This window comes from Microtus oregoni, unplaced genomic scaffold (genome assembly GCF_018167655.1).
Source record: "Microtus oregoni isolate MIOR12 unplaced genomic scaffold, Mior012 000030F_ref0000283, whole genome shotgun sequence".
In the NCBI taxonomy this organism is placed as follows: Eukaryota; Metazoa; Chordata; class Mammalia; order Rodentia; family Cricetidae; genus Microtus; species Microtus oregoni.
Window position 1 is genome coordinate 28,326,690 of NW_024543089.1, and position 26,786 is coordinate 28,353,475.

General features: G+C 36.3%; 1 protein-coding gene across 2 annotated transcripts in view; it reads left to right on the forward strand.

The window, feature by feature from the left end:
• Positions 1-26,786, forward strand: part of LOC121465269 (ephrin type-A receptor 6) — a 919,159-nt gene that overhangs the window by 355,275 nt on the left and 537,098 nt on the right. For both annotated transcript variants that reach the window (XM_041678454.1, XM_041678456.1), the window contains exon 4: positions 24,001-24,156. In XM_041678454.1, coding sequence (XP_041534388.1) covers positions 24,001-24,156 — 156 coding nt within the window. The remainder of the gene's footprint in view (positions 1-24,000; positions 24,157-26,786) is intronic.

Genomic DNA, 26,786 nt, shown 5'->3' on the forward strand with positions numbered 1-26,786 from the left:
CCTAATGTTAATTACACACTTATGAACATCTGATTTTTGACAAAGAGGCTAAAATTATACAATGGGGAAAAAAGCATCTTCAACAAATAGTATTGGCATAACTGGATGCTGCGCCTGCACAGTCTAGTGACCAAGAAATTGGCGGAGGGTGTGCAGGTTGAATGAATGCACAGAGAACAAGGTTGAGGTGGAACAGCTTCTTCATTGTTCTGCTGGGGCTGGCTTTTACACTATGGTGCCAAATGAGGAGGGGGCTTCTTTATTACATATAAACAAACTGAAGAACTGTAGTTATTCTGGAAACTGTTGTACCAAAAAAGATGGGAAAAATGGCAAAATGGTGTGATGGTTGTCAAAGTTTCTACTTTAAATTTGCTATATAAAAGTCCTAACTCTATTGCATTGGGAAGACACAGGATCAAGTTTAATGTCTTTAGATGGACATAGAAGAGAAGGTGTAGTCATTTTGTAGATAAATCTAATAATAAAAATAGAGATACTAAATGATTAGAAACAATTTTTCAACTATACCCAGTGTACCTAATTAAAATTAAAAAAGTATTTATAATGCTAACATGTTTAACAATCAGAGAAAAAAAGATCACCTACCCACTGCTGCTAAAATTACTAATTTTTGTAATCAATTTTGAAGAAATGCTCTCAAAATTAGCACATTTATTTCAGGCACAATCAGAATTCTATATTCTTCCAAAGAACTTTCCACATGTGAAGCTAATGGCATGTGTGCAATGGCTTATCATGGAATTCTGTAGTGATATTTCATTTGTACTTTAATAAATGAAGACACTTAAGGTCATGCTCAACTTCCTTAGCGATCAGGGAAATGCAAATCAAGACAACTTTAAGATACCACCTTACACCTGTCAGAATGGCGAAAATAAAAAACACCAATGATAGCCTTTGCTGGAGAGGTTGTGGAGAAAGGGGTACACTCACCCATTGCTGGTGGGAATGCAAACTTGTGCAACCACTCTGGAAAGCAGTGTTTCGGTTTCTCAGGAAATTCGGGATCAACCTACCCCTGGATCCAGCAATACCACTCTTGGGAATATACCCAAGAGAGGCCCTATCATACAACAAAAGTATATGCTCAACTATGTTCATGGCAGCATTGTTTGTAATAGCCAGAACCTGGAAACAACCTAGATGCCCTTCAACGGAAGAATGGATGAAGAAAGTATGGAATATATACATATTAGAGTATTACTCAGCAGTAAAAAACAAGGACTTCTTGAATTTTGCATACAAATGGATGGAAATAGAAAACACTATCCTGAGTGAGGTAAGCCAGACCCAAAAAGAGGAACATGGGATGTACTCACTCATATTTGGTTTCTAGCCATAAATAAAGGACATTGAGCTTATAATTCATGTTCCTAGAGAAGCTAAATAAGAAGGTGAATCCAAAGACAAACACATAGGCATCCTCAGGAATATTAACCTTCATCAGGCGATGAAAGGAGACAGAGACAGAGACCCACACGGGAGCACCGGACAGAAATCTCAAGGTCCAAATCAGGAGCAGAAGGAGACGGAGCACGAGCAAGGAACTCAGGACCACGAGGGGTGCACCCACACACTAAGACAATGGGGATGTTCTATTGGGATCTCACCAAGGCCAGCTGGCCTAGGTCTGAAAAAACATGGGATAAATCCGGACTAGCTGAACATAGCGGACAATGAGGAATACTGAGAATTCAAGAACAATTGCAGTGGGTTTTTGATCCTACTGCACGTACTGGCTTTGTGGGAGCCTAGGCAGTTTGGATGCTCACCTTACGAGACCTGGATAGAGGTGGGCAGTCCTTGGGCTTCCCACAGGTCAGGGAACCCTGATTGCTCTTCGAGCAGATGAGGGAGGGGGAATTGATCGGGGGAGGGGGAGGGAAATGGGAAGCGGTTGTGGGGACGAGGCAGAAATCCTTAATAAATAAATAAATTTAAAAAAAAAAAAATAAATGAAGCTTGCTTCGAAGCTCAGAGAGTAAAACAACTGCCCTGGAAAGCCTACAGACCAGGTAGTGGTGACACACTTAATCCCAGGAGCTACATTAGTTTGCCCTAGAAACCAGGCAGTAGTGGTGTACACTTTTAATCCCAGAAGTAAATAAGAATATAAGATGAAGATGAGAGGAGACAGCTCTTAGACACAGTCTCATTCTGACAATAACTGGAAGCGTTATCGACATTTTGTACTGAGGTAGAACTAAGCCAGTGGCTGGCTGTTTTGCTCTTCTGAACTTTATGTTGAACCCCAATATCTGACTCTAGGTTGTTAATTAGAATTCTAACCTTAAGAACTTAAGATTAAATTTAAAAAATTCGAAACATCAGAAGATCAGATTTCAGCATTTCTACATAATAGAAAGATAAACATCAGTTATAATGAACAAACTACATCTATACATGTCTGCAGGGATAATCGAGGAAACATTGTGGGGTAAATACTACTTTCTTCAAATATGTAAAGAGTAAACTACATTTTCCAGATCATGTTAACGCTTAAACACAAAACAGTTTTAAAAACAATATAAGCAGGACAGAAATTAACCTGGAGATGGCATTTGACAACAGACATATGAGAAGGGAGGAAAATGTCACCATTACCATTTCATTTGGATGAAGATATAAGAAATATGTCAATCTCCTAAACCATGAAAATGTTTTTGTTATTACATATGGCACGTGTCATATTTGCTACATGTTTAAAATATCTCTTCAATACTAGAGAGTAAAGTAGGGGAGATGGCTCATATAAGTAGAGTGTTTCCTGTTTTACCAGAGTTTTTGAGTTTGGTTTCTAGTACTCAAATTGGACGGTTCATTAGTCCCACAACACCAGCCCCTGGGGACCCAACACCATCTTTGGTCTTTTGTAGACACATACATACTCAGCATACATTTACAAACAAAACATAACAAAAGACAATATTTTAAAAGGTGTAAAATTAGAATAATTTATATAATGGTAGTTAATACCAAATATAAATTTATATAATTGTAGTTAATTTATACCATAATTTTATCAATGACAATGAAAAATCTCTAAAAAGTAAAAGGAAAGATTGGAAAACAATGTATAAAATGTTATCCACCCAACCTGTAGCTGAAAAAAATGAGCATAAGACTAAATGCTTCTAAATTGTGACATAAATGTTTATAAACTCATAGAAAACAATATGGAATACTATATATTAACTCATAAACCTTGACTCCTATAGAATCTACTGAGGTTAAGAAACAGGGTTAGTGACATTTTATTTACCCATTTTCCTGATTTGAAATAACATTTTGAATATACATTATTTTCATAAATTTTACATTACTTTTATAAAAAAATGTTATGAGACCTGACTACTAACAGGTTTTCCATGATAATGGTTATTTGACACCAAGACATTGCCCAATCTCATTTGCAGAGAATGATAAGGGAAAACATAAAAGAACATGAATGCAGCATTATGAAGGACAACTTGTACAGATATGAAATATTATATGTGCTTTCAGACTTTGTTGTTGCTCTATGATGCTAGCATACAAGTAAAGACCATAAATATAAAAATACTCTCAACCTTTGCTCAAAGTGTTTAAGAAACATAGTATGGAAAAAATATAATTTAAAATGGTACAGAGATTCCACCTCACTCTTCTCAGAATGGCTACCATAAAAAAAAAAAAAACAAATGTCAAGAAAAGGAAAAACCTTCTTGTTTTGTGTATCTGTCGATATATGCAATAAAATTTATGTGAATGTTAAGGACAAGTATAAATGTCTGATATTTAACATAAGACAAACAATCTAACTGAAAATAAATATAAAAACAAAGAAAAGAAAACAAATGACTTCAAATATTCATTAAGAATATAAGGAAAGAGAAATTCTTAGTCACCATCCTCTGCTGGTGGTGCTGCTGCCATGGAGATCACTGTGGAGGAACTTAACATCACAACCATTTTATCCAGCTAAACCATCAGTGGGTAAACATCCCTGGAAATCAAAGTCAGCATAATATTGAGAACCTAGAGCATACATATTTATTATTGATAATTCACAGGAATCAAGATATTGAACCAGCCTTGATGCTCAACAATAAATAAATAGTTAAAAAAAATGTGAACACACACACAAAGGATTGGTGAGGGAGGCTGAGGCCATCACAAAGAAACTAATTGTTTTGTTAATACAGTTCAAGGAGGAGGTCAGGTGAGAACTGTGTCAAAATAATATTGTTATTTTCAAAAGATAATACAATTGAGATTAATGAAAAGCCTATTATAGTATTTTTAGACATTCTGTCTTAGTTGGAGTTACTGTTGCTATGATGAAACACCAAGACCAAACATAACCTGGGAAGGAACAAGTTTATTTGAGTTATGCCTCCACATTCATAGTCCATTACTGAATGAAGTTAGGACAGGAACTCAACCAGATCTAAAAACTAGAGCTGATGAAGAGGCCTTGGAGAGGTGCTGTTTACTGGTTTGGTGCTCATGACTTGTTCAGCCTGCTTTCTTTTAGAATCCAGGACCTCTAGTTCAGGTGTGTCCTCACCAAAAATGGGCTTAGACCTCCCACATCAATTACTAATGAGGAAAATGTCCTACCACGTCTCCTACAGCATAATCTTCTTGAGGCATTTTCTCCACTGAGATGCCCTTCTCATCAGTGACTCTAACTTGTGTCAAGTTGACATAAAACTAGCTACCACACTATTCAAACAGAATTTTAATTATTTGAAAATGTTTTGAATATTGTCTTGCCACTTTGCACTACAAATGAGTAACATGAAAAATAGGACTATAGCTCTTTAGAAAGGTGAATCCTGCTTTGGATAAATGTTGTATATACAACATTTCTCTCCCTCTAATTCTACAAAAGGTCCTTTCATTGTGGTCTTTGTATATTTGCCAATGAGGAGACTCATTATTGCTAGGTTTTGATCAAAATGAAGCATAAAAGTCTCCCAGGGACACTTCTGCATTTCAAATTTTGTCTAAAAGCATTTAACTTATTCAGAAACTGAAATTTCTGACAACCGAAGCAGCTCTGCTTTCAACATAAAAAAGTACTAATAAATATCATGTAGATTCTTAGAATGTCTCATTTTTTTTTTAAAGAGTTCAGAATTTCTTCCTTGAGCAGAGCTCTCTCCATTGATGGTGAGAGTGTTTGAGGTGCACTGAAATCTGATTAGCCCTGACTTGACTTAGCGTTGTTGCTCCTAATATGCACAATCCTATTGGCCATCCAGGCAGCGTCAGTCATGGAATTCCTCTCATAGGAGTGGGAAACTCCCACAAGTTCTGCACTACCATCACCCCAGCTCATCTTGCTGAAAGGACAGATTGTAGGTCTAGGGTTTTGTGGCTGTGTTGAAGTCCAGGTTTCCCTTTCCATAGCCTGTCGAGTACCTTCTTGAGCTAACGAAACTAGAACATAGGAGTGAAGTCTTCGTGCCAGAAAAAACTCCACCTCTACATTCAATAAGCTGAGTGGCGGTTGTCCTCAGCAATGGGGCACTCAGAAGGCGACCTGTTCCTTAGCATCACTGGCTTGTTTAGAGATCTCAATGGGAACTCGTGGGCCAACAGCTAAACTGAATATAACCCAGTCCCACCACTGAAAGCCTTGCCTGGGACTTATTTTAATCAGAAGAAGAATCACGACAGTTTGATATGTATTTACACTTCTCATTTGGAGAAACATTTCCTACTTGCCCTCTAGGCTCCTTCTGGGGTATGTGCTATACGGAGGTATTAATTGACAAAACCAACTTAGTCAAAGTGCAGAATCCGTGAGGTCTTACCATCAAACATGATACCATAGAGCCTCAGGCTTTTAACGTACATTGTAAGAAGGAACCTTTCTGCCTCATAAATTTACTGTGATTGATTGAATAAGATGGAACACGTATGATGTTTCACAGCATACTTGATACATATTAAATGATCAATAAATTAAAAATCCTTTTCCTGTGGTGATTTCAATCTGGCAGCCTCTTTATAAGCGTACCCTCCAGTCATGTACGCTTGCACACTCAGCATTTTTACCTGCACTGCTTAGTTATACCCTGAAAGTCAATCTCCATTGCCCTGACTCTTAGTATGAGTCCTCAGGCATTTCATTCCATTTAATTCAATATATATTTGCTGCATGCTTACCAGTGCTCAGCAAACCCAGTTGGTGGCATATGTTAGGTGTAAAGGGTTACAAAATTAATACGGCTTCCGCTCTGCAACTTGGGAGCCTGTAATATGATAACAGAAATTCACTTATAATCAAATATAATGCCAGTGTAGGTACAACTCTGTGACTGCTGGAGGTAGAAAGGGACATATATAAAGTCTGATGCATTTTGTTTTATAATAAGGCTTATACATAATAGTTGGTTTAAGATGTACTCACTTAAGCCTAAGGGTGATTAAGTTCGGAAATTACACATAAACTATAACCACTCTGCATCTAAGGAATGAGAGGAAAACACCCAATTACTCAGTTTATGAATTTTCTCTTTTAATAATCAAATGAAACAAAATCTAATTTATCCATGAAACAGTTTACTGTAATTCTTAAATTTTATTTTATATTTGAGATTAAAATTTGTCTCTATTCCTTCCCTTTCCACGTTCCCAAACCGCCCATATACCTCTCCCTGCTATCCTTAAAATCCATTGCCTCTTTTATCACTAATTATTTTTGCACTCAGATATGTATGCTGGAAACCTGGGTAACTACTCATTGTACTACATTTTAACACCAATGTGTCCTATATATTAAAACAAAATTTACATAATTAAATGGAAATTTAATTTCCTCTGATAAATTAACAAGCAAAATACTTAGAAGGTTAGTGTGTCTTAAATTAAGCATCTCTTAAATGAAATCATTATAGAAGTGTACTATTAGACACAAAAATATCTGAGTGACAATGTCAAGACATTTTGTTGGTCTTCTGCTTACTATTTTTCTGTTTGCTTCTTCAGACTTAAATTATTCATTAAAGATTTACTTCTCTTCATAGTTATAGATTATTCACAGAAACTGAAAGTTATCAAAAGCCTAAAATGTATTAACAACTTTTAGCAAACCCCACTCCCTTAATCTGGGTTCTACGCAACTTACACAGGGTGACTGATTCATATTAGTGTAAAGAAACACAGCCATTATTGATCTATTAAAGAAAACATAACTAAAATAATATTATTAAGTAGGAAATTCACCTTGAAAGAAAACTGGAGAGCAAATGTTACATTATTTTTGTTCATTTAGTAACCATTTTTGCTTTTTGTTTTCATTGTAAAGAGACAGAATTCCATCCCCTGTAAGATACTGTAATTAAACTTCCGGCATCTTCTCATAACTCACACTGCCTCGGTGTTCTGGTTGTGCTGCAATAAAATGCACTGCAGAAAACCAATCTAGTCTCCAACCTTAATTAAGAGAGTACTGTTATATGCAGCAACACTTAGTCCCTGAACCCTCCAAAGCTCAGCAAACACATAAATTCCTCAGTGCTTGAGATAGTGCCAGCACACAGGCACATAAGGACCAGAATCTACATCACTAGCTCATAACTTTTAATGGCTGTTTTTGGTAAGGTACTAGGCACCATAATGGACACGCAAAGTCAAACTTGATAATGATGCTGTTCCACACCTAAGGATTCCATGCAAGCAGGGGACTTAAGGAAATAATAGAAGGATGGAAAAAACAAAGGTTTAGGAAGTAAGGAAAATTTGCAAAGACCATGTATAAACAGATATTTGTCCTCAGGTAGATTGCTATATAACTCTTTCTGAAATAAGATTTTAAAATACAAGCAGGAAGAAAGATCATCTTTATATTGCAGAACCACAGAGACTTTATTAAAATTAATTGATTAGGGCTTACTTTAGTAACACATAAAATTGATTGACTTCTTAACACTTTGTAGATGTTTAAGGCTTAAGATCTGATAGGGTAAATTTGAGCATATATCCATAAAAGTTTACTAAGTTATAATTTTGTTATTAAAATAGTATTAGTAATATATTGATAACTGAGCTATAAAATAAATAAACATATGTGAGTGATAGTACTCATATTCACTCATTCAACCAATATTTACTGAAAAACCTAAAAGTGTTCTCAGTGCTAAAGATATCTGGGATAAAATATTTTCTGTTGATAATAACAAAAAGAAAAATAAAAATGAAATGGCCTAAATGTGTGTTGATTAAATGCATTAAACATTTCTCATATGGCCATACATGAGCACCTAATGTCAGTTAAACACATCAAAGATAACTTCAGAGGCGTCCAAATGCATTGATCTTGCATTAAAGAATGAAAGCAATCACTTCCCATAGGGTTAATTTGACCAACAGCAAGCCAAAATTTGAACTTCTCCCCACATCTCCCACCTGTCTGTAGCTTGTGGTTGCTGGCTTGTCTGTAGTTTATTTGTTGTATATATATGTCCCTGTTGTCTATATATGTATGTATTCCCCTAACAAAGAATTTTGCTCATTTTTGTTGAACAGCACAGAAAGCATTTCATTTGGAAGTAGTGAGAAATACTTTACAAACATCTCTCCCTTGCCCAGGCCACTGTCAGACAGATGAAAAATAGGGGTGCTCTCCTATGCTCACAACTTTGGGCTGACTCACTCACACCTGATCTAAGAGGGTTGGCTCTATTGTACCTCTCTGGCAAGATGCAGAGTCTGCTCTCCCAAGTATTGCAGCTGGTGGGAGTCAGGGACAGCTCTCCCTCTCTTATGGCAAAGCTTTTATAGAGTTCTATAAGGGATGAATTTATTTACTCCAAATGACCCAAGGCATTCAGTACTGCAAATATAGCATCAGCAAACTATTTTTCTATGTTGTCTTCAACATTCCTGGCAGATATTTGGCTGCTTTCAACCTGTTGGCTGTTTTCAGCACAAATGATTACCATAACACATTCTCTCTCTCCTCTCTCTCTCTCTCTCTCTCTCTCTCTCTCTCTCTCTCTCCTCTGACTTAGGGGCATGACAGAGTAAATAGTTTAAGTGTAAATACTTGCATAACTCAGGCTACAAAAGTTGATTACATGGGTATTTGAAAACAAGTAAGAGGCCATTGTTACATTGCTCTCTTAAAAGTAGTTTAAACAAAAAGGCTGAGTATACGGAAAGATAGCAGGCTAAGTTTTAAGTGATCTCAAGGTATATTATTTACCTATAATAATGGTAAATAAAACCTGTAAGAGACAGCAAAAGTTCAAGTCCCATAAAATGTAAGATATATTTTCATATAACATGTTCTTATCACATAAATCCATTAATAGTGTACAGAAACTTAGAGCATGTTATGTAACAGAGAGGCTGGCTACAAGATAACTCATAAGTTCCATGTAGGACCATGCAGAAGGAACGAAAGGGCTAATGCTGCTGAAACAAAATCTACCAGGAGTTAGATGAGCAAGCACAGACCATAGCTTACAAAACTGGCCACCAGGCTGTGCAAAAAGGTTGGTTTTAATTCTATATGTGATGTAAGCCATTTGCGGATATACACTGTGAAGGAAATACTCTAGAGACAAAATGCTCACTAGATTCCACGTCCCTTCAAATCGCTCACTTATATATTCAAAATTCCACCCTGACTATAATGTCAATAGCATATATAAAGTAGCCAGGGTCAGACAGAAAAGAAAACATTGCAAGATTGAATTCAGAAATGATGGTGGCTCAGTATGAGGATACTTGCCTGTGATCTTGGACCTTAGAAAAACAGAGGTGAGAAGATCAGAACTAAAGTCAGCCTGAAGTGAATAATGGAATGTCACCTCACTAAAATAGTAAGTAAGTGGGGAATATGGGTAAGGGTGAGTTTGAGACCAGCCTGGTTTATGAAACAAGTTCCAGGACAGCAAGAGCTGTTACAGCAAGAGACCCTGTCTCAAAAATTAATAAAAATAGAAAGAAATCCCTGTCATGTTGGTAGACTATAGCAGAGTTCCTGCTCCCTTGGCGTTTACATTTCCCACCCTCACATGATGTTCCCTGAGCTTCCATTCTTTACCAGATGTATTGTGTCTGTCCACGCTGAACACCTCAAAATCAGTGGTCCCCTGAATTTTGACCAGTTACAGTTTTCCATAAAGTTCTCTGCTCAAAGAAAAGCTTCTTTGAAGAGAGGCAAGAGTTACAGCTAGTATCTATTGGTATAAGGATAAGTGTTTGGAATGTAGTTAAGAATTATACTGGTTTAGTAAAATGATGATTACCGGTTCTCCTCAAAGTTCCATGACTTCATTGCCTCAGGGAGTTGGCTCATATTCTAGTACCAGGCATGATTCCCCTCCTACTGAGCAGACTAAATCCAACCCAATAGCTATGGGTCGCTACTAAGAAGCCATTCTAGACATTGTTGTGATTCTTAGAGTTCACTATTACTTGTTTCCCTCCTCTGGCAACTTGCATAATATGTTCTGGTTCTATGAAATCAAGTACCCAGGGAGTAGGCTTTTGGGTCCAAATCCAACTCAAATCTTCCAAGTCCCATGTCTGAAGAATACAGAATCTTTAGTAACAGTCCTTTAACTTCAAACTCTGGGCAGCAACTAAGGGCAACAGTAATATTCTGCACTGCTTTGGGTATCACATGGATTCCTATGACAAAAACTTGAAAGATATTTCTTATGCCTGGTAATTTATTTTTTATTAGAATATATTAGAATATAGTCTACAGCTCTTTGAAGAAACATTTTTAGCTCTGGTGGCTTTGGCTATACATCGAACAGAAAGTACTCAAAAGAACAAAGAAAACTGTCCAAAAATTACTCAAAAATGTTTATCATAGTAATGATTAGGGAAATGCAAATCAAAACAACTTTAATATTTCACTTTACCCCAAACAGAATGATTAAGATCACCAAAACAAATGGCAACAATGCTGAAAGGGATGAGGAGAAATGGAAACTTCACTCACTGTTGGTGGAGTTATAGACTGGAGCAGTCATTCTGGAAATCAGTGTGCTTTTCAAAAATATAAATGTGACTCTATCAAATGGCCCAACTATACCACTCCTTTGCACAAACACAAAGGACTTTGCATACTATTCCTCAGGTACTTACATGTTGACGGAGGCTACTCGTTCTTTCCCAGTTGCCTAGAACCAAAATAACCACACAGAAACTATATTAATTGAAACACTGCTTGGCCAATAGCTTAAGCATATTCTCTAGCTGGCTCTTACAGTTTAAATCAACACATTTCCTTTATTTTATGTTTTACCATGAGGCTCGTGGTTTACTAGCAAAGTTCTAGAGCATATGTCTCCTAGGGTGGTGGCTATATGACCACTTACTGACTCTACCTACTTTTTCCTAGCATTCTGTTTAGTTTTCCTCCCTCTCTCAATTCTGCACTACCACAAGTCAAAGAAGCTTCTTTATTCATTAACCAATAAAAGGAGAACATAGACAGAGGACATCCCACACTACTTACAAGGTCATATTCATTGCCACTCTGTGCCCAATAGTTAGAAAATATAAACAATGTCCTTCAGTTGTTACATAAATAATGGAAATGTGGCACATATACAATAGAATACCATTTAGCTATAAAGAAAAATTTGCAGGCAAATAGATGGACCTAGAAAAACTATATTGAGTGAGTCCATATAAGACAAACTCTGAATGATAACTCTGTTTCCTCACTCCAAATTATCATATGTTAGTTTGTTACCTGGAATGACTAGAGAGACCAGGAAATAGAAAGGAAATATGAAGATAAGAGGCAGAGAGAACAACTGATGGTAATATTAGGATACAAGTGATGTTAAGGAGGAAATGTGATACAAAGCATGGGATTTTAGTTGGTAGGAGAGGTCACTATAAATAGATAGGGAGGGATGGAAAAAAAGAAAGAATAAGAAAATAACGGTAAGGATTTTTTTAACTGTAAGGATGTTTGTAAAAATCATGAAGAATTGTTGTTTTTATTTGCCTACGATTACATATAATGCATATAATTATTTAGATATAGATATGTGAATATTTAGTGTAATGGAATTCTGAAAACCATATTCTTATTAGTGATTTTGCATGGCTCTTGTTTCTACCCTTAGCTTTTTATGTTATCCATGTTGGCTTCTCTGTACCAAGAATCATGCACTCATTTCCATTTCAGCACACATTTTACTAATTCCTGACAGTCTCATTTTATATTAAAGCATTCAGTATAAGGATATACATTTATTCTTAAAAGCCAATTTGAGCAATTTTTCTTCATATTAATGTGTTTCTTCTTGAAACTTCTCGGGCACTTATTTTCACAATATTTATGAGCTACCTGTAGATCGACTATAATTGTTTAACTTGAAGTTTATATTTCTTCTCTTCTTAGAGAATGGATCTCAAACAAGGCTGTTCATGAAAACCTTTCAGGAGGCCTTGGTCCATGAAACCATATTTGCCTGGAGGCAATCCACAGGTTCTCATCTTCTGTGAAAACAAAAGAAGAACCTCTTTTCCAACGCAACATGTCCTTAGACCCAAATTCTGAAGTTATGATACCTTTATAATATACATGCTGGTTTAGCTTAGCATCCCATACAATGAAATATATTTCTGTATTTAGCTCCTTCACAGTCAAAAAATTCAAAGAAAACACAATAATATACAGAATCCAGACTCTCTGTCAATTTTCTATTTTTACGTGGCTTATTTTTAACCTCTATTTCTTTTATTTTTAATTTTTGGCTTTTGAGACAGGTTCTCTGTGTATCTTTGGCTGTCCTGAAATTCCCTCTATAGACCAGACTGTCCTTGAACTCACAGAGATCTGCCTGCCTCTGCTTCCCAAGTGCTGGGATTAAAGTTGTATGCTACCACACCCAACTACTGTCTTTTTTTCTCCCAAGCCTGCATATATTTTTAAACACACTGTAAAACATTTATAAGTTTTTTTTTCAAAAGAAGAGTTCTTTGAATCTCTCTTTACTGTATATCTTGCTTTTTCTGACCATGTCAGTTTTTAATTTGCTAAGCAGTATGGGTAGGATTAAAGACATGGCTTTGATGGCTGGATCCAGCCCACTTTTTAGCTTTCTGAGGTTCTAGCCTCATGGCAGAAGTACTGGCTGTAGCCATAGAATACTCTGTATTCTGTCAATTATATTTTAAATAAACACTGATTGGTCAATAGTCAGGCAGGAAGAATAGGCGGGACAACAAGACAGGAAGTAGAGTTGGAGAAATAAGAACAGAAAAATTCTGGGAAGGAGGAAACCCATTCCTCTGTAGTCATGACCCAGCCACAGAAGAAACAAGATGTAACTGCTCCACTGAAAAAGGTACCAAGCCATGTGGCTAACATAGACAAGAATAAATGGCTTAATATAAGTTATAAAAGTTAATAAGGAGCCCGAGCTAATGGGTCAATCTGTTTTATAACTAATGTAGACTTCTGTGCGATTATTTGGGACTTAACTACTGTGAGAGCCAGGCAGGACCGAAACCCTGACAACAATCAAGGTTGCTGTAAGTTCTTTAGAATGCTAATAGCAAGCTTGTACATATGTTACTCTTTATAACTCCGTGGCTTATTCATACATAATCTCTCTGAACTGGAACATCTGTTAGGACCTTCAACTCACTTACAAAATGGAGATGCTAATACTCACATCCATAAGTTTGTTAAGACTTAAATAGAATAGCATATTTAAATATAAACATTGTCAACTAAGAGGATAATTGAGAGTGGTTTTTCTATTTATTTTCAGTATGCTTAGTAATGCCATCTAAAAAATCCACTCTGTTAAAAATTAAAGTGTATAATTAAATATTACTTATAGCAGTGCTCTGCATATTTTCTAACATAAATGTCTAAAATTCATGTCAGATTGAAGAATAGGTTTTAAACTTGTTGTTAAACCAGCAAAAGATATAGCATCAAGCTTCCCTAAAGTGACAGAGTATGTGACACTTGGAGCAGTGTTGAGAGGATTTTGTTAAATTGTTTAGATCATCCATAGAGTCCATTCCATGATCAATCTGCTCTGCAATTCCAAATTTGGTGATAAAATGTCTTTCTTGAAAATAAGTGCACAAAATAACTCAATTAAATTGAAGAATACAGTTAAAATTTTAATAATCTGCATAAATCTATATTAGTTTTACTTTGTACCAAAAATTATGATAAAGAGAATAGAAACCTAAAAGACAAAACCTTACCTGCAAAATAAATTCCAGAAAAGTATATTTATTATAAAAATTATTAAAACTTAAATGTCATTATTAATTGTCCTTTAATGGCCATCTCCTATAACCAGATAAGATTTCTGAAGAGGAATTGGAGCCTCAACACAGCCACATTATCTCTTCCCTTCAATTTCCCTTGCCTTCAGAATATGCTGGGACAAAGCTGGCACAGAAATTATGAGGGTGACCAACCAGTGACTGGTCTAGCTTGAGACCTTTACTCAGAGTGGAGACTTACCCCAATAATGCCTGGAAGATCAAGACCCAAGGGCTGGACAGCCCAGTGACCTAGGAAGAAATCAAACATGACTGGAAAAAAAAGTGTTAATGAAATGATTCCTAATGATATTCTGCTACTCTCAATATCATTGCATAGCCCAGTTTTCCACAGAGAGGACTCACCTAGAAACTGACAGAAACAAATGCAGAGACCTATTGCCAAACAATAGGTGGACCATGGGGAATCATTTGTAAGAGGAGGAGGAAGGATCATGGGAGCCAGAGGGGCTAAGGACACTACAGCAAAACATCTGCGCTCATGGATGCTGGGAGAGACTGAACTGCCAGTCATAGAACATGCATGGGACTGACCTGGGTCCTCTGCACATGTGTTGCTGTTGTGTGGCTTGGTTGTCTTGTGGGACTCCTGGCAGAGGGAGCAGGGGCTGTCTCTTACTATGTTGCTTGCTCTTGGGACCCTTTCCTTCTTCTGGATAGCCTTGTCCGGCCTTAATAGGAGAGGTGATGTCTAGTCTCACTGCAACTTGATATGCCATGTCTGGCTGATATATTGGGAGGCCTGCCCTTTTCTGAAGGGAAGGGAGAATGAGTGGATGGGGGATGAGCAGGGGTCTGGGAGCAGTGGGGGGTAGGGAAACTGATCAGGAAAAATTAATTGATTTATTATGCAATAAAACATATACAGTTCAATCAGTCTGTCCCTGAAAAACACAATATGCAAAATTTTCCATATACATTAAACCATTGGTGCACAGAAATCTGTGAGTTCAAGGCCAGCCTGGTCTACCAGAGCTAGTTCCAGGACAGGCTCTAAAGCTACAGGGAAACCCTGTTTCAAAAAACCAAATAACAAACAAGCAAACAAACAAACAAAAATCTGGTGTGCCTTGGGTAGAAGATTCAGATTACAGGTTGAGATAACTTTAGTTCTAAAGTGCCTAACTCTCTTAACATGTGACTTTGAGTAAGTTTGACAGATATTTCAGGTGCTTTTTAAAGATCCACCCCAATAGCAACAGTGTAGAATAACACCAACCATATATTTTTGTCCATAGACCTATAATTTTGGCAGGGATGCACAATGGCTCTTCTCTGCCCCAAGTAGTACTCACCTTTGGTTCACGCTCAAGACTAAAGCGTCCACACTCCAGAGTTCAATGTGTGAATAGCAAATAAGTATCTGGAAGGGCAGCTGAAGCCTAAGCTCATCCCTGCATTGTCCTCTCCCTAGGGGCTTCCACTCTGTCCTATCAGGATGGCTACTTTTTAAAAGCATTTAAGAGGACCAGGTAGATTCACTATCCACTTTTATGAACTGAATGGGAAGTCATATAGACTCACTTCTACTACAGTTGTAAACATTAAAGAAAAGATCATGGAAAAATCCTTATGAAGAATTTCCATACATTTTTAATACAGTGGGGTTTGAAAATTAAATTTTCAAGGGCAGCTTTGTAAAACACATTACTTAAAAACAATTATGCGATTGGTTATTTTCTCATACCACATTTAAAATCTTTACAGCTACTCCAAAGGCATTTACTAACTATTGTTCCTATTTTCTTATTTTTTCTTGTTTGTGCTGTAATATCAAAATGCCCAGATCAGATGACTTAAACAACAACAGTAATGGCTTTCTTGGAGCCCTAGATGCTCAGAAGAAATAATATTAGGTGCTAGAAGATAAGGTGCCTTGTCTGAGCTCTGTTAAAGCCTGCACATGGCCATCTCCTCATTTTATCCTCTCACATGAGTGAGTAGGCAGCTCTGGTCCCATTACTCCTGAGACCACTAATACAGTGAGGACACCACCCTGAGTGACTTTATTGCCATGCAAAGCTGCCATCTGTGAATGCTAATGCTAACACACAGTTGAGGCTTTTGTATGTGAATATAGAGAAGAAGCTGACCTTTGGAAGTAGTGTCTGTTTTTACAAACGAGAAAACATGGTCCAAAGAAAATGCTACTGGAATTGCAAGTGATTGTAAAATAAAAAAAGCTTAACACAAGTCCATGCATTCGACAAGTAAATTCTTGTGTGTGTGTGTGGGGGGGGATTAATTTCTATTGGAATAGTTAAACAGGTTGTATACATAGTGGTTATTAGTGGCAACTTGTTTGGGTAGCTCAGTATCTGTTTCGATAACTTCCCATTTTGTCTTGTAAGGTTTTCAATTAAATAGTATGAATGAGAGAAGTCAGTATATGATTTCAGGGTTGATATCCTCTTTTAAATCTAACAAATTTTATTTTCTAATATAACTTATGTTTTATTATAACTATGGAAAACCCATAAATATCTACCAGAAGTGGAAAGGTAGATCAAAAAGAAAAGGAATGAATATTCCTCCTTTTTATGCCACCATCTTTCAAGACAAAGATTCAAACTTGCTACTTAGCTATGTAATTAAGGAGGAACTAAGGACTCTGTATTTCTTTTCTTTTTTTGAAAACCTAGTTACTGACTGAAGTACTAAGATCTTTTTGCCTCAAATTCTTGCTCTTAGACATGCTAAGAAGAATTAGGTCCACCTATATACAGGTGAAACGTTAATCCCAGCAGTTAGTAAAAAAGAATCCTGGGACTTCTTTTCTCAGCCCTTCCTACTAATACTCCCCCCAGGAATATCCTGAACTCCAGTCTTCTTTCCTTATAATCCTGTACCTAGAAAGCTATGGCTTTCTAACGTTCACTCCACTTTTTACATCTGCACCTGCATATTCAGCTCTGGACAAGTGAAACAAATATAGAATATCTTAGTTTCTTTTTCTCATTGTTGTGAAAAACAAATATCCAACAAAAGCAATTTAAAGTAGGAAGGATTGATTGGGACTGAGAGTTTGAGTGCAAGACTATCATGGCATGGAAGTCATGGCAACAAAGGAACAAGGCAGCTGGTCACATTGCCCTCACTGTAAACAGAGACAGATATGTGATCAACTTCTAGAGGTAGGGACAATTTTATATTCTCAGCATTAGGAATTTTAATTTCTACTACCAAATAGGATGAACAAGTTTGTGCTAATATCTGTCCATGGTGTTGTCTTCATGCCCACATGTACAATTTATTCAGATGAGTGTAGTGGGGGTAGGTAGTGAAAGCGAGGGGGATGTTCTATGTCAATAGTTATTAATAACTCAATGTTAATAACCGTCTAACTTGTTCAGTCATAACGTGTCAAGCTAACGGGCTAACTGGTCGACAGGCTCTTGGGGATTTTTTTGTCTCCTCCCCTTATGATTACATGGATGTTAGAATCACAGGTGTGTGATTGTTTATTGGTTTCTCAGTTTTACCTCGCGTTCTCCCGATTACATAATAACACTAACTACCAAGCAATCTCAGCAGTTCATAACAGTGTGTCTGTGTGTGTGTTTCTCTTGTCTTTATAATGGCCCTGCCAGAAGGTTAGATTAATCTTTTAAGAATGCATAATATTACTATTTTCAAGTTAATACCTATAAGTTTAAGAATTTCCCTTATCATTTATAGATTATTTGTGAAGAAAAAATATTTATATTTATGTTCTCTTAAGTTTTTTTATTTATTTTTTATTCCTTAGTTTTCTTCTTACAATTTTACAACCTGTATAACCATATTGAAGTGAGAGACACGATACTACTTTGGCATTTCTGAAATTCAGAAATTAGTTCTAATATTTTAAGAAAGGATGAAGATCATTTATTTTATTGTTAAGTCATTCAGGTTTATATAAACTTGAAATCTAAATCATACCTGTGAGGACAATTCATTCAGTACATTAATATATATATATTAATATATACAATATATATTTCTATATTATATATTAATATATAATATATTCCTATATTATATATTAATATATAATATATTTCTATATTAATATATTATATATTATATATAATATATATATATTTCTGGACTTGTACACATGGATCTTAAATCAAATGTATCATATGTTTAAATAATCATTAAAATGATCAAAATATTCTTCCTAGCTTTTGTTTGTACAGCATCAGACTAGGGGCTAGACCTGGGCACACGGAAGTAATTTTCCATTTTCTGCTGTACAAAGTACGGCACTACAGTTGTATCAACTGCAGTGACTTGGGAGAAAATTTGAGCTGGCAGAACGCAGAGGCAGGCATTCTGAGATCAATGCATGAGATCCAGATGTAGATTTTAAAAACAGATATGTATGATTCTGGATAGAAGCTACAGTGGCTATAATAGTTGAAAGCAATGAGAATTTAAACTATAGGCTCATATCTCAAAAGCTTATTCTCTAAAAGGCAAGCAAAAGAACAGATAAAACCACATTATAAAATTTTAGCTTTCCAACAATATTTCATAGAGTATTGATATATGCAGGAAGATATTCGTGCCTGGGCTGCAGGCAATCGTCAATATGTTCTGCTTATTTTGTTCATTAGAAACAAGGAATACACACTGTATAAATAGTAAAACAGGATGTTATAGGTAAAGCAAAAAAAAAATATAAGAAATCAGTTACAGAGTTCTCAATGTATAAGTCTGTTATTTTTATTTCAAACAGAACTACAACCAAAACATAAACCACTAACTGAATAGATACAGACCATTCCTTCTGTTTTTGCAATTACAGTAATATTATAGCAAGTACTTGTGAATTTATTATTCATTATCTTGTTTAATTTTTTAGAGAATTTGTGAAAACTAAGTATATAATTGAAATATACTGACAACAGTAAATGGCATCAAGGTGGTGCTCATCTGTCTTGTGACTATCACCAAACCTTCAGTTGACAGATAACACAGTTTGGATCATTTATGACACAACCTGAAGGTATGTTCTCTTTGTAGCTTCAGTGTATGCTATGGAGGAAAGCTAAGTGCCTAGAATAGCATTTTTTCATTTTCATTACTACCAAGATTATGTATATATACAAACATACACACACATACATATAACATACACATCCAATAGTGAAGAGGGACATATGCATGTACCTAAAGAGACAGATGATCAAAATCGATGTGAACATTAATTTCAAATGAAAATTTTTATTTTATTATCTTATTTTTGTTTATTTTGTTATGTTCTACTTTATTATCTTAACTTTTTATTTACTTTTATTTTTATTTATTTATTTGTATTTTTCCTTTCAAAAATTTACACTTCCTCCCCTCCTCCTATTCCCCTTCCCCTCCCTCCACTCACCCTCTTCCTTCCCTCTCCCTCCTTAAGAGAGGGCAGGAAACCCTACCCTGAGGGAAGTCCAAGTCCCCCCCGCCATCCAGGCCTAGGAAGCTGTGCAGCCAAATAGACTAGGGTACCAAAACGCCAGTACATGCAGTAGAAGCACGCCCCAGTGCCTCTATCAATGGCTTCTCGGTCAGCCTCCATTGTCAGCCTCATTCAGAGAGTCCAGTTTAATCACATGCTCATTTACTCCTGGTCCAGCTGGATTTGGTGAGTTCCCATTAGAACAGGCACACTGTTTCAATGGGCGGACCAACCCCTCGCGGTCCTGACTTCCTTGTTCATCTTCTCCCTCCTTCTGCTCTTTAACTGAACCTTGGGAGCTCAGTCCGTTGTTCTGATGAGGGTCTCTGTCTCTATCTACATCCGTCGCCTGACGAAGATTCTATGGTGATATTCGAGATAATCATAGGTGTGATAGTGGGGCAAGGACAGTTCAGACACCCTTTCCTCTGCTGCCCAAGGACCTAGCCTGGGACATCCCCGTGGACACCTGGGATCCCCTCTAGAGTCAAGTCTCTTGCCACCCCTAAAATAACTCCCTTAATGTAGATATCTTCTTCCCTGCTCTTATATCTGTCCTTCCTCCATCTCCACCCTCCCACTCCCCCAAGCTCTCCTCAGTCTTTCCCTTCTCCCTTCTCTCCCCCCTCTTCTCTTCCCCCACCTTCACCCCACCTCTATCCCAACCCCCATGCTCCCAACTTTTGCACAGTAATCTTATTTTGAGAGTCTTATGTATGACAGCCTGGACTTGCTGTGTCACAAAGAACAATCTGGAATTTCTGATCCTTTTGTCACCATGTCCTAAATACTGAGATTACAGACATACATTGGCATTTGACTGGTTTACATAGTACCATGCATGGAAACCAGAGTTTCACATATGATAGTGAAAACAATCTACCAACTGAAATAGATTTAAGGCCTCAATTTTACTCCTTTTCTCCCCACCCACACTCAATGGTTCATTTTGCTATCTTAGAGCAATGGTAAATATATTTTAAAATAACCTGTTCATCTTACTTATCATGTAGTACTTCTAAAAGGAAAAAAAAAACACTTTAAGCCTATGATAAGTAATGTCTTAAACACAGCATGTACTTAGTAGCCACACATGGCCCTCAGCAGAAAATTAATTAAAACAGCAGGCTCTCACTGTCAGTTCAATTGAGGGTGTAGATTTAAGCACCTATTAGTGACAGGTAATGTGCCAACCTGCTCTTGTGAAAACCACCAACACAAAGTAAATATTTACCATAGGAAATGTGTTGAAATGGCAGTAGGGAACTGGATCTATGAGATGGCAAAAATAACTAGGAGTTAGTTCAATGAATGGGTCATGGTTTTATAATAAGAAAAGAGATTTGCCAACCCAGAGAAGGCTTGCAGCAGACAACAAACAAATAAACAAATAGAACCTGGGGATCGTATAGAGATACAGAAGTCCCCCAACAATTCATTCTTCAGGTATCAAATACTCCTTGGGGATCTAAACATGCCTAGCTGATTTTTAGGCCCCTGAGATGAACTTTAGCCAATGAAGCAGACAGAAATCTCTGCTTGATAAAGCACGCAGTCTAATGGGAGATGATTTTTTAAACTAAATGTGCCAAATGTCAGATGTTGTTAAATCACTTAGAGGCAAAGGATAGCAGTGCGGAATTCCATGGCATGGTAAAGCAGGGCTTACAATTTACAAGAGGCATCCAGGAGGCCCTCATTTAAAGAAGCCTGGCTACACAAAGACAGTGAGCATAAAGGTATCAGGCTGTGGGATAGCAGGTGAAAAAGACACTTTGGTGAGGGCAATTTTGTGTAACCATTTTAGAAGCGTAGTAGCTTATTGACCTTCTAGAAGAGTCGTTGTTGTGTAAATTTTAGTTACCAAAGAAAATAAAAGGTAAGAATCTCTTACCAGACGTACGTTAAGTTAAAAAAAGTCTACATTTATATTCTAAATGGTATTTATTAAATATGAATGGATGATAAACTTTGTAAAGCAAATTATTTCTCTGTGCCTTTAAAATAATATTTAAATATTTAAAATAAAGTGTGGATACTCAAAATACAAAAACCTCTATTACATAGGTATTTCTATATAAATTGACCTTTTCAGATTTTAAGTTTTAATAGATAAAAAATTAACTTCTAAATAGGGTTAATTTTAAAAATAATTTTTGAAATGATCAAAATTGTCTTCTATATCAAATTATTTTAAGTTGTAAAATTAATTAATCAGTTATTTATTTTATAAAATAAATACTTAGATGAATGAGTATAATCTGAGATTATATACTATAGATCAAGGAGAAAAAACACATTCTTTTCCAAGAATATTTTATTTATGAAAGTGCCAGCAAATTAATTATATGTTATTTGTGCACTGCCAGGTATTCTTAACCGGTTATGTGTATAATACTAGTCTGTAAGCATTTCAAAGAATGGACTGTGAGAGATATGGGTCTATTTTCATTCTTCTACAGGTTGACATCCAGTTGTGCCAGCACCATTTGTTGAAGATGCTTTCTTTCTTCCATTGTATACTTTTAGCTCCTTTATCGAAAATGAGGTGTTCATAGGTTTGTGGGATAAAATCCGGGTCTTCTATACGATTCCATTGGTCGACTTCTCTGTTTTTATGCCAGTACCACACTGTTTTCATTACTGTAGCTCTGTAATAGAGTTTGAAGTCAGGGATGGTAATGCCTCCAGAAGATCCTTTATTGTATAGGATTGTTTTGGCTATCCTGGGTTTTTTGTTTTTCCATATAAAGTTGATTATTGTCTTCTCGAGATCTGTGAAGAATTTTGATGGGATCTTGATGGGGATTGCATTGAATCTATAAATTGCCTTAGGTAGAATTGCCATTTTTACTATGTTGATCCTCCCAATCCAAGAGCAAGGGAGGTCCATCCATTTTTTGGTATCCTCTTCAATATCTTTCTTCAATGCCTTAAAGTTCTTGTCAAATAGATCTTTCACTTCCTTGGTTAGATTTACCCCAAGATATTTTATGCTGTTTGTGGCTACCGTGACTGGACTCTCTGAACATGGCGAACAATGAGGGCTGATGAGACACCAAGGACAATGGCAGGGGGTTTTGATCCTACTTAATGTGCTGGCTTTGTGGGAGCCTAGCCAGTTTGGATGTTCACCTTCCTAGATATGGACGGAGGGGGGAGGACCTAGGACTTAACACAGGGCAGGGAACCCGGATTGCTCTGTGGACTGGAGAGGGAGGGGGAGAGGAGTGGGGGGAGGGGGAGAAGGGTGGGAGGAGGGGGAGAAGGGTGGGAGGAGGGGAAGGGAAATGGAAGGCTGGGAGGAGGTGGAAACTTGTTTTTTGTTTATGTTTTTTTTCTTCTTTTCGCAATAAAAAAAATTAAAAAAAAAAAGAATGGACTGCTGCTGGTATGTGCTTCCTGTTGAAACTGACAGTGATATGAGATGTGTGTGTGTGCGTGTGTTCCTAAGGACTGACTAGAAGGTTTCACACATGCCAAGGAGCATGCACATTGTTGACCATGAGCTACAATCAACCTTTTTTTGTTGTTGTCATTTTTCACTTGAAGACTAGGTTTTTTCTCAATTGCCAGGTTTGCCCTTGAACTACTTCTGTAGCCTAGATAGGCCTTGGATTTTCAGTCCTCTTGTGTTAACCCCTAGGAGCTGGGATTAGAGACTTGCTTTAGCAGATTTACCATTTAGAATTAAGAATTTTATTACTGTGAATTTCTCAATTATTTACCAAAAATATTGTAAAGTTAAACCTTCAAAAACAATACAGTTTTATTATAGACAATAGAATACTTAACCGCTCCCATAATTGTTGAAGATGTGCTTTAGTCAAAAATTTAAGTCTTAAAATATTCCAAGTCTGAGGGTAAATGAATTGGAGATGCATTTTGAACTGTGTGCCTTAATATTATTCAATACTATCTCTCCAAAATACACAAAACCATCTCTTTTATGGCCAAGTATGGGTATCCTTATATATATTACCCAGTATTGTGTGTGGATGTGAAAATGGTTGTGTACACATTTGCATGAGGATGTGTTCTTTCCAAATTAGCTTAGCTAATTTTTTAACATTATAATTGTTCTAATAATTGAATAGTTAATTTTATTTATCAATATTAACATTTATGCTGACTTTTCTGTGCATGTGTGAAATTGAATTCTGAGATACAAAGTATGTTTGATTTATAACATGTGAAAAAACAGAAGGACTTTGGTGATAATAGCTAAAAAGAAATTGTTTTTCCTTTCTACACAGCTTGCAGACCAGGGTTCTATAAAGCATTTGCTGGGAACACAAAGTGTTCCAAATGCCCTCCACACAGCTCAACCTACGTGGAAGCAACGTCCGTCTGTCAGTGTGAAAAAGGTTATTTCAGGGCAGAAAAAGACCCACCTTCTATGGCATGTACTAGTAAGTCTACACATTTCATTTTAGAAAATTCTGTTTTTAATCTTGTTGTCTGTATTTTAAACTTTTAAATATTAGTAAATGTGCAACATCCTGCACTAGTAAAGGTGTCTTGGGTAAGAGGGAAAAGTTCCCCTCATCATAGTCCCTCTTCAAATATTTGTTAAAAGTTGGAAATGTTTCCTTTTCAAAACTACGACAGATCCTTGGTATCCAAATACTGACCTACTTTGAGGTATTGCAAATTTTCCCAAGCAGAAACTTGTCTTGAAGAAATTAAGAACAGAAAAGTAAAACTCCTGCATTTTCTTTAACCAAAGTAAGACATATTGTTAGAGAAATATGAAATTTGTCACTTGAAAGAGAGAGTCCAGAGGATAATTCATAATTGATTCTTTGTGACTAACCTACAGACAAACTTGGGTTTCCTTGATCATTGACTTTAAAGAAGGGCATTTTTGAATTTGTACATATTCCCCCTCCCCCCCCACCTCTCTCTTTAGCAGCAAGATATTCTGATTAAATTTTAAAGTCATTTTAATGAATGTATGCAGAATTTTAAATTATTTGTTTCCTATTATTTAAGAATTGTGTAGCGTCTATACATTTTAAGAAGTGAAAATAATAATATACCACTAAAATAGAAATGTAATGCCATTTTTAGTTTTAATATCTTTTGGGAATTATAAACAAGATATTACAGATGAAAGTTTACCCTTTAGGATGATGAATAGGTGCTGAAATGTTTAATTCAAAATTATATAAGCCATAGGAAAATGATGATAATATCTCATTTTTAGGTTTTCCTACATTTAAACCATCTCTTTTAAAAATTCATTATATTCATTCTTTGAGAATTTGATACATAAATATAATAGAATACTACCATATTCTCCAAAAGGACTATACATTTCCCGAACTTCCCTAAATGCTCTACAACCAACTTAATATTATCATTTTCTCTTCTTTTCTTCATTCCTTCCTTCCTTTCTTCTTTTCCTTATCTTGACAACCCACTATGTTCAATTATTCTTGCTTACATGTACTTGGTTTAGGTCTCATCCATTGGAAAGCTGGACAATTACCTATGGCCACAAACTCAAAGACAAACCAATCTTGTTTGGTGCAATGGGGTTTGTGATTTTGGCAGTATATAAATCCTTTGTGTCAACTGTTATTTATTTTCTTTCTGAATGTGAATATAATATATTGAAATTGTATCATTAGAGTGCTTCTAGCTCAGTTTTTCTCTTCAATAATGCAAATATTTGGGTCTACTATTCATGTTGAATTAATTATTATATTTAGATTTATGATACATATGCTCATGTGTTCAATTTGCCTCCTGCCACTTAAAGTAACTATATCAGGCAAATTTATGAAAGATCCTCATTTCCACTTGCATTGGAAACATCTTTGTCCTGGTATTCACTTCACTTGATTCTCCTGCATACTTATTCTGGAAGCTATATGTGGCTTGTCCTAATATCCTGGTGCATTGAAGTTACCATGACCAAGAAACTCAGGGAAGGAATGGATTTCTTTCAACTTGTTAGGTTCATTGAGTGAACTTGTTAGCTTCACTGAGTGAAGTCAAGGCAGGAGTTCAAACTATCCTTTTAAGCAAAAACCGTGGAGTAGTGCTGTTTGCTGCCTTTCTCCTGTGTCCATGCTTAGTCAGCTTCCTTTAAAGGCTCAGGATCACTTTACAGAGAATGGTTCCATTCATAGTAAGCTGGATTTTCCTATGCCAATTAACAGTCAAAATAATCCTCTATCGACATGCTCAAAGGACAAGGTGAACTAAAAAATTCCTCAGGTGAGGTGTTCTTAGAGATGACTCTAGGCTGTGTCAAGTTGACAAAGTTAACTAGGGCATGACTTTCGGTCTGAAACATTGGAAATTACCATTTTGCACTCCTAATCTACTATTTTATGTTATGACACTGGTAGTTTTTTTTTTATTCCTCTGTTATATGTTGACTTTATTCATGTTTGACTGCCTGTCAATACAACCTTACTCTCTCTCCCATGTTTAGAACTGCCATCTGTAGGTGGATAGTGTTGAATATTTTGTATAGTCTCTGTCTTGTGTTCTGAGGACCAAAGTCGTCTAGCCTGAGGGTTAAGGGGTTAAGAAAACTGACCACCAGTAAACCCCACAGAGACCTCCCTACACTGACTGCATATATCCTGCTGACTTTGCAAATGTCCTGATCCTCTGACCGCATATACTATACTGCCTTTGCAAACTTCCTGGATTTCAAAGATGCCAAGTTCATTTCCTTTCTTAGTAACAGAATTTCCACCATTAGTAGCATCTCTCCTTTAGACTTCTTAGGGATGCTTACATTCCACTTTTGCAGGACTGAGTGTCAGTTCTTTTTTCTTTTCAGGTTTCAACTACAAAGTCAGCTTTAATTTTTAATTTACTTTACTTCTTTAAACACATTTTCTAAGGTGTTGAGTCTGAATCAGTAAGATATCATTCATATAAAGTAAATAATAGATTGAAGAACCTGTAAATTATTTCTAATTTTTTACAAAATATTGACATAAGGTAGGACTACTTAGCATCTTGAGTGGAAGAATTTTTCACTGGTAACTGAATTGCCTGGGAATTATTAAAAGTA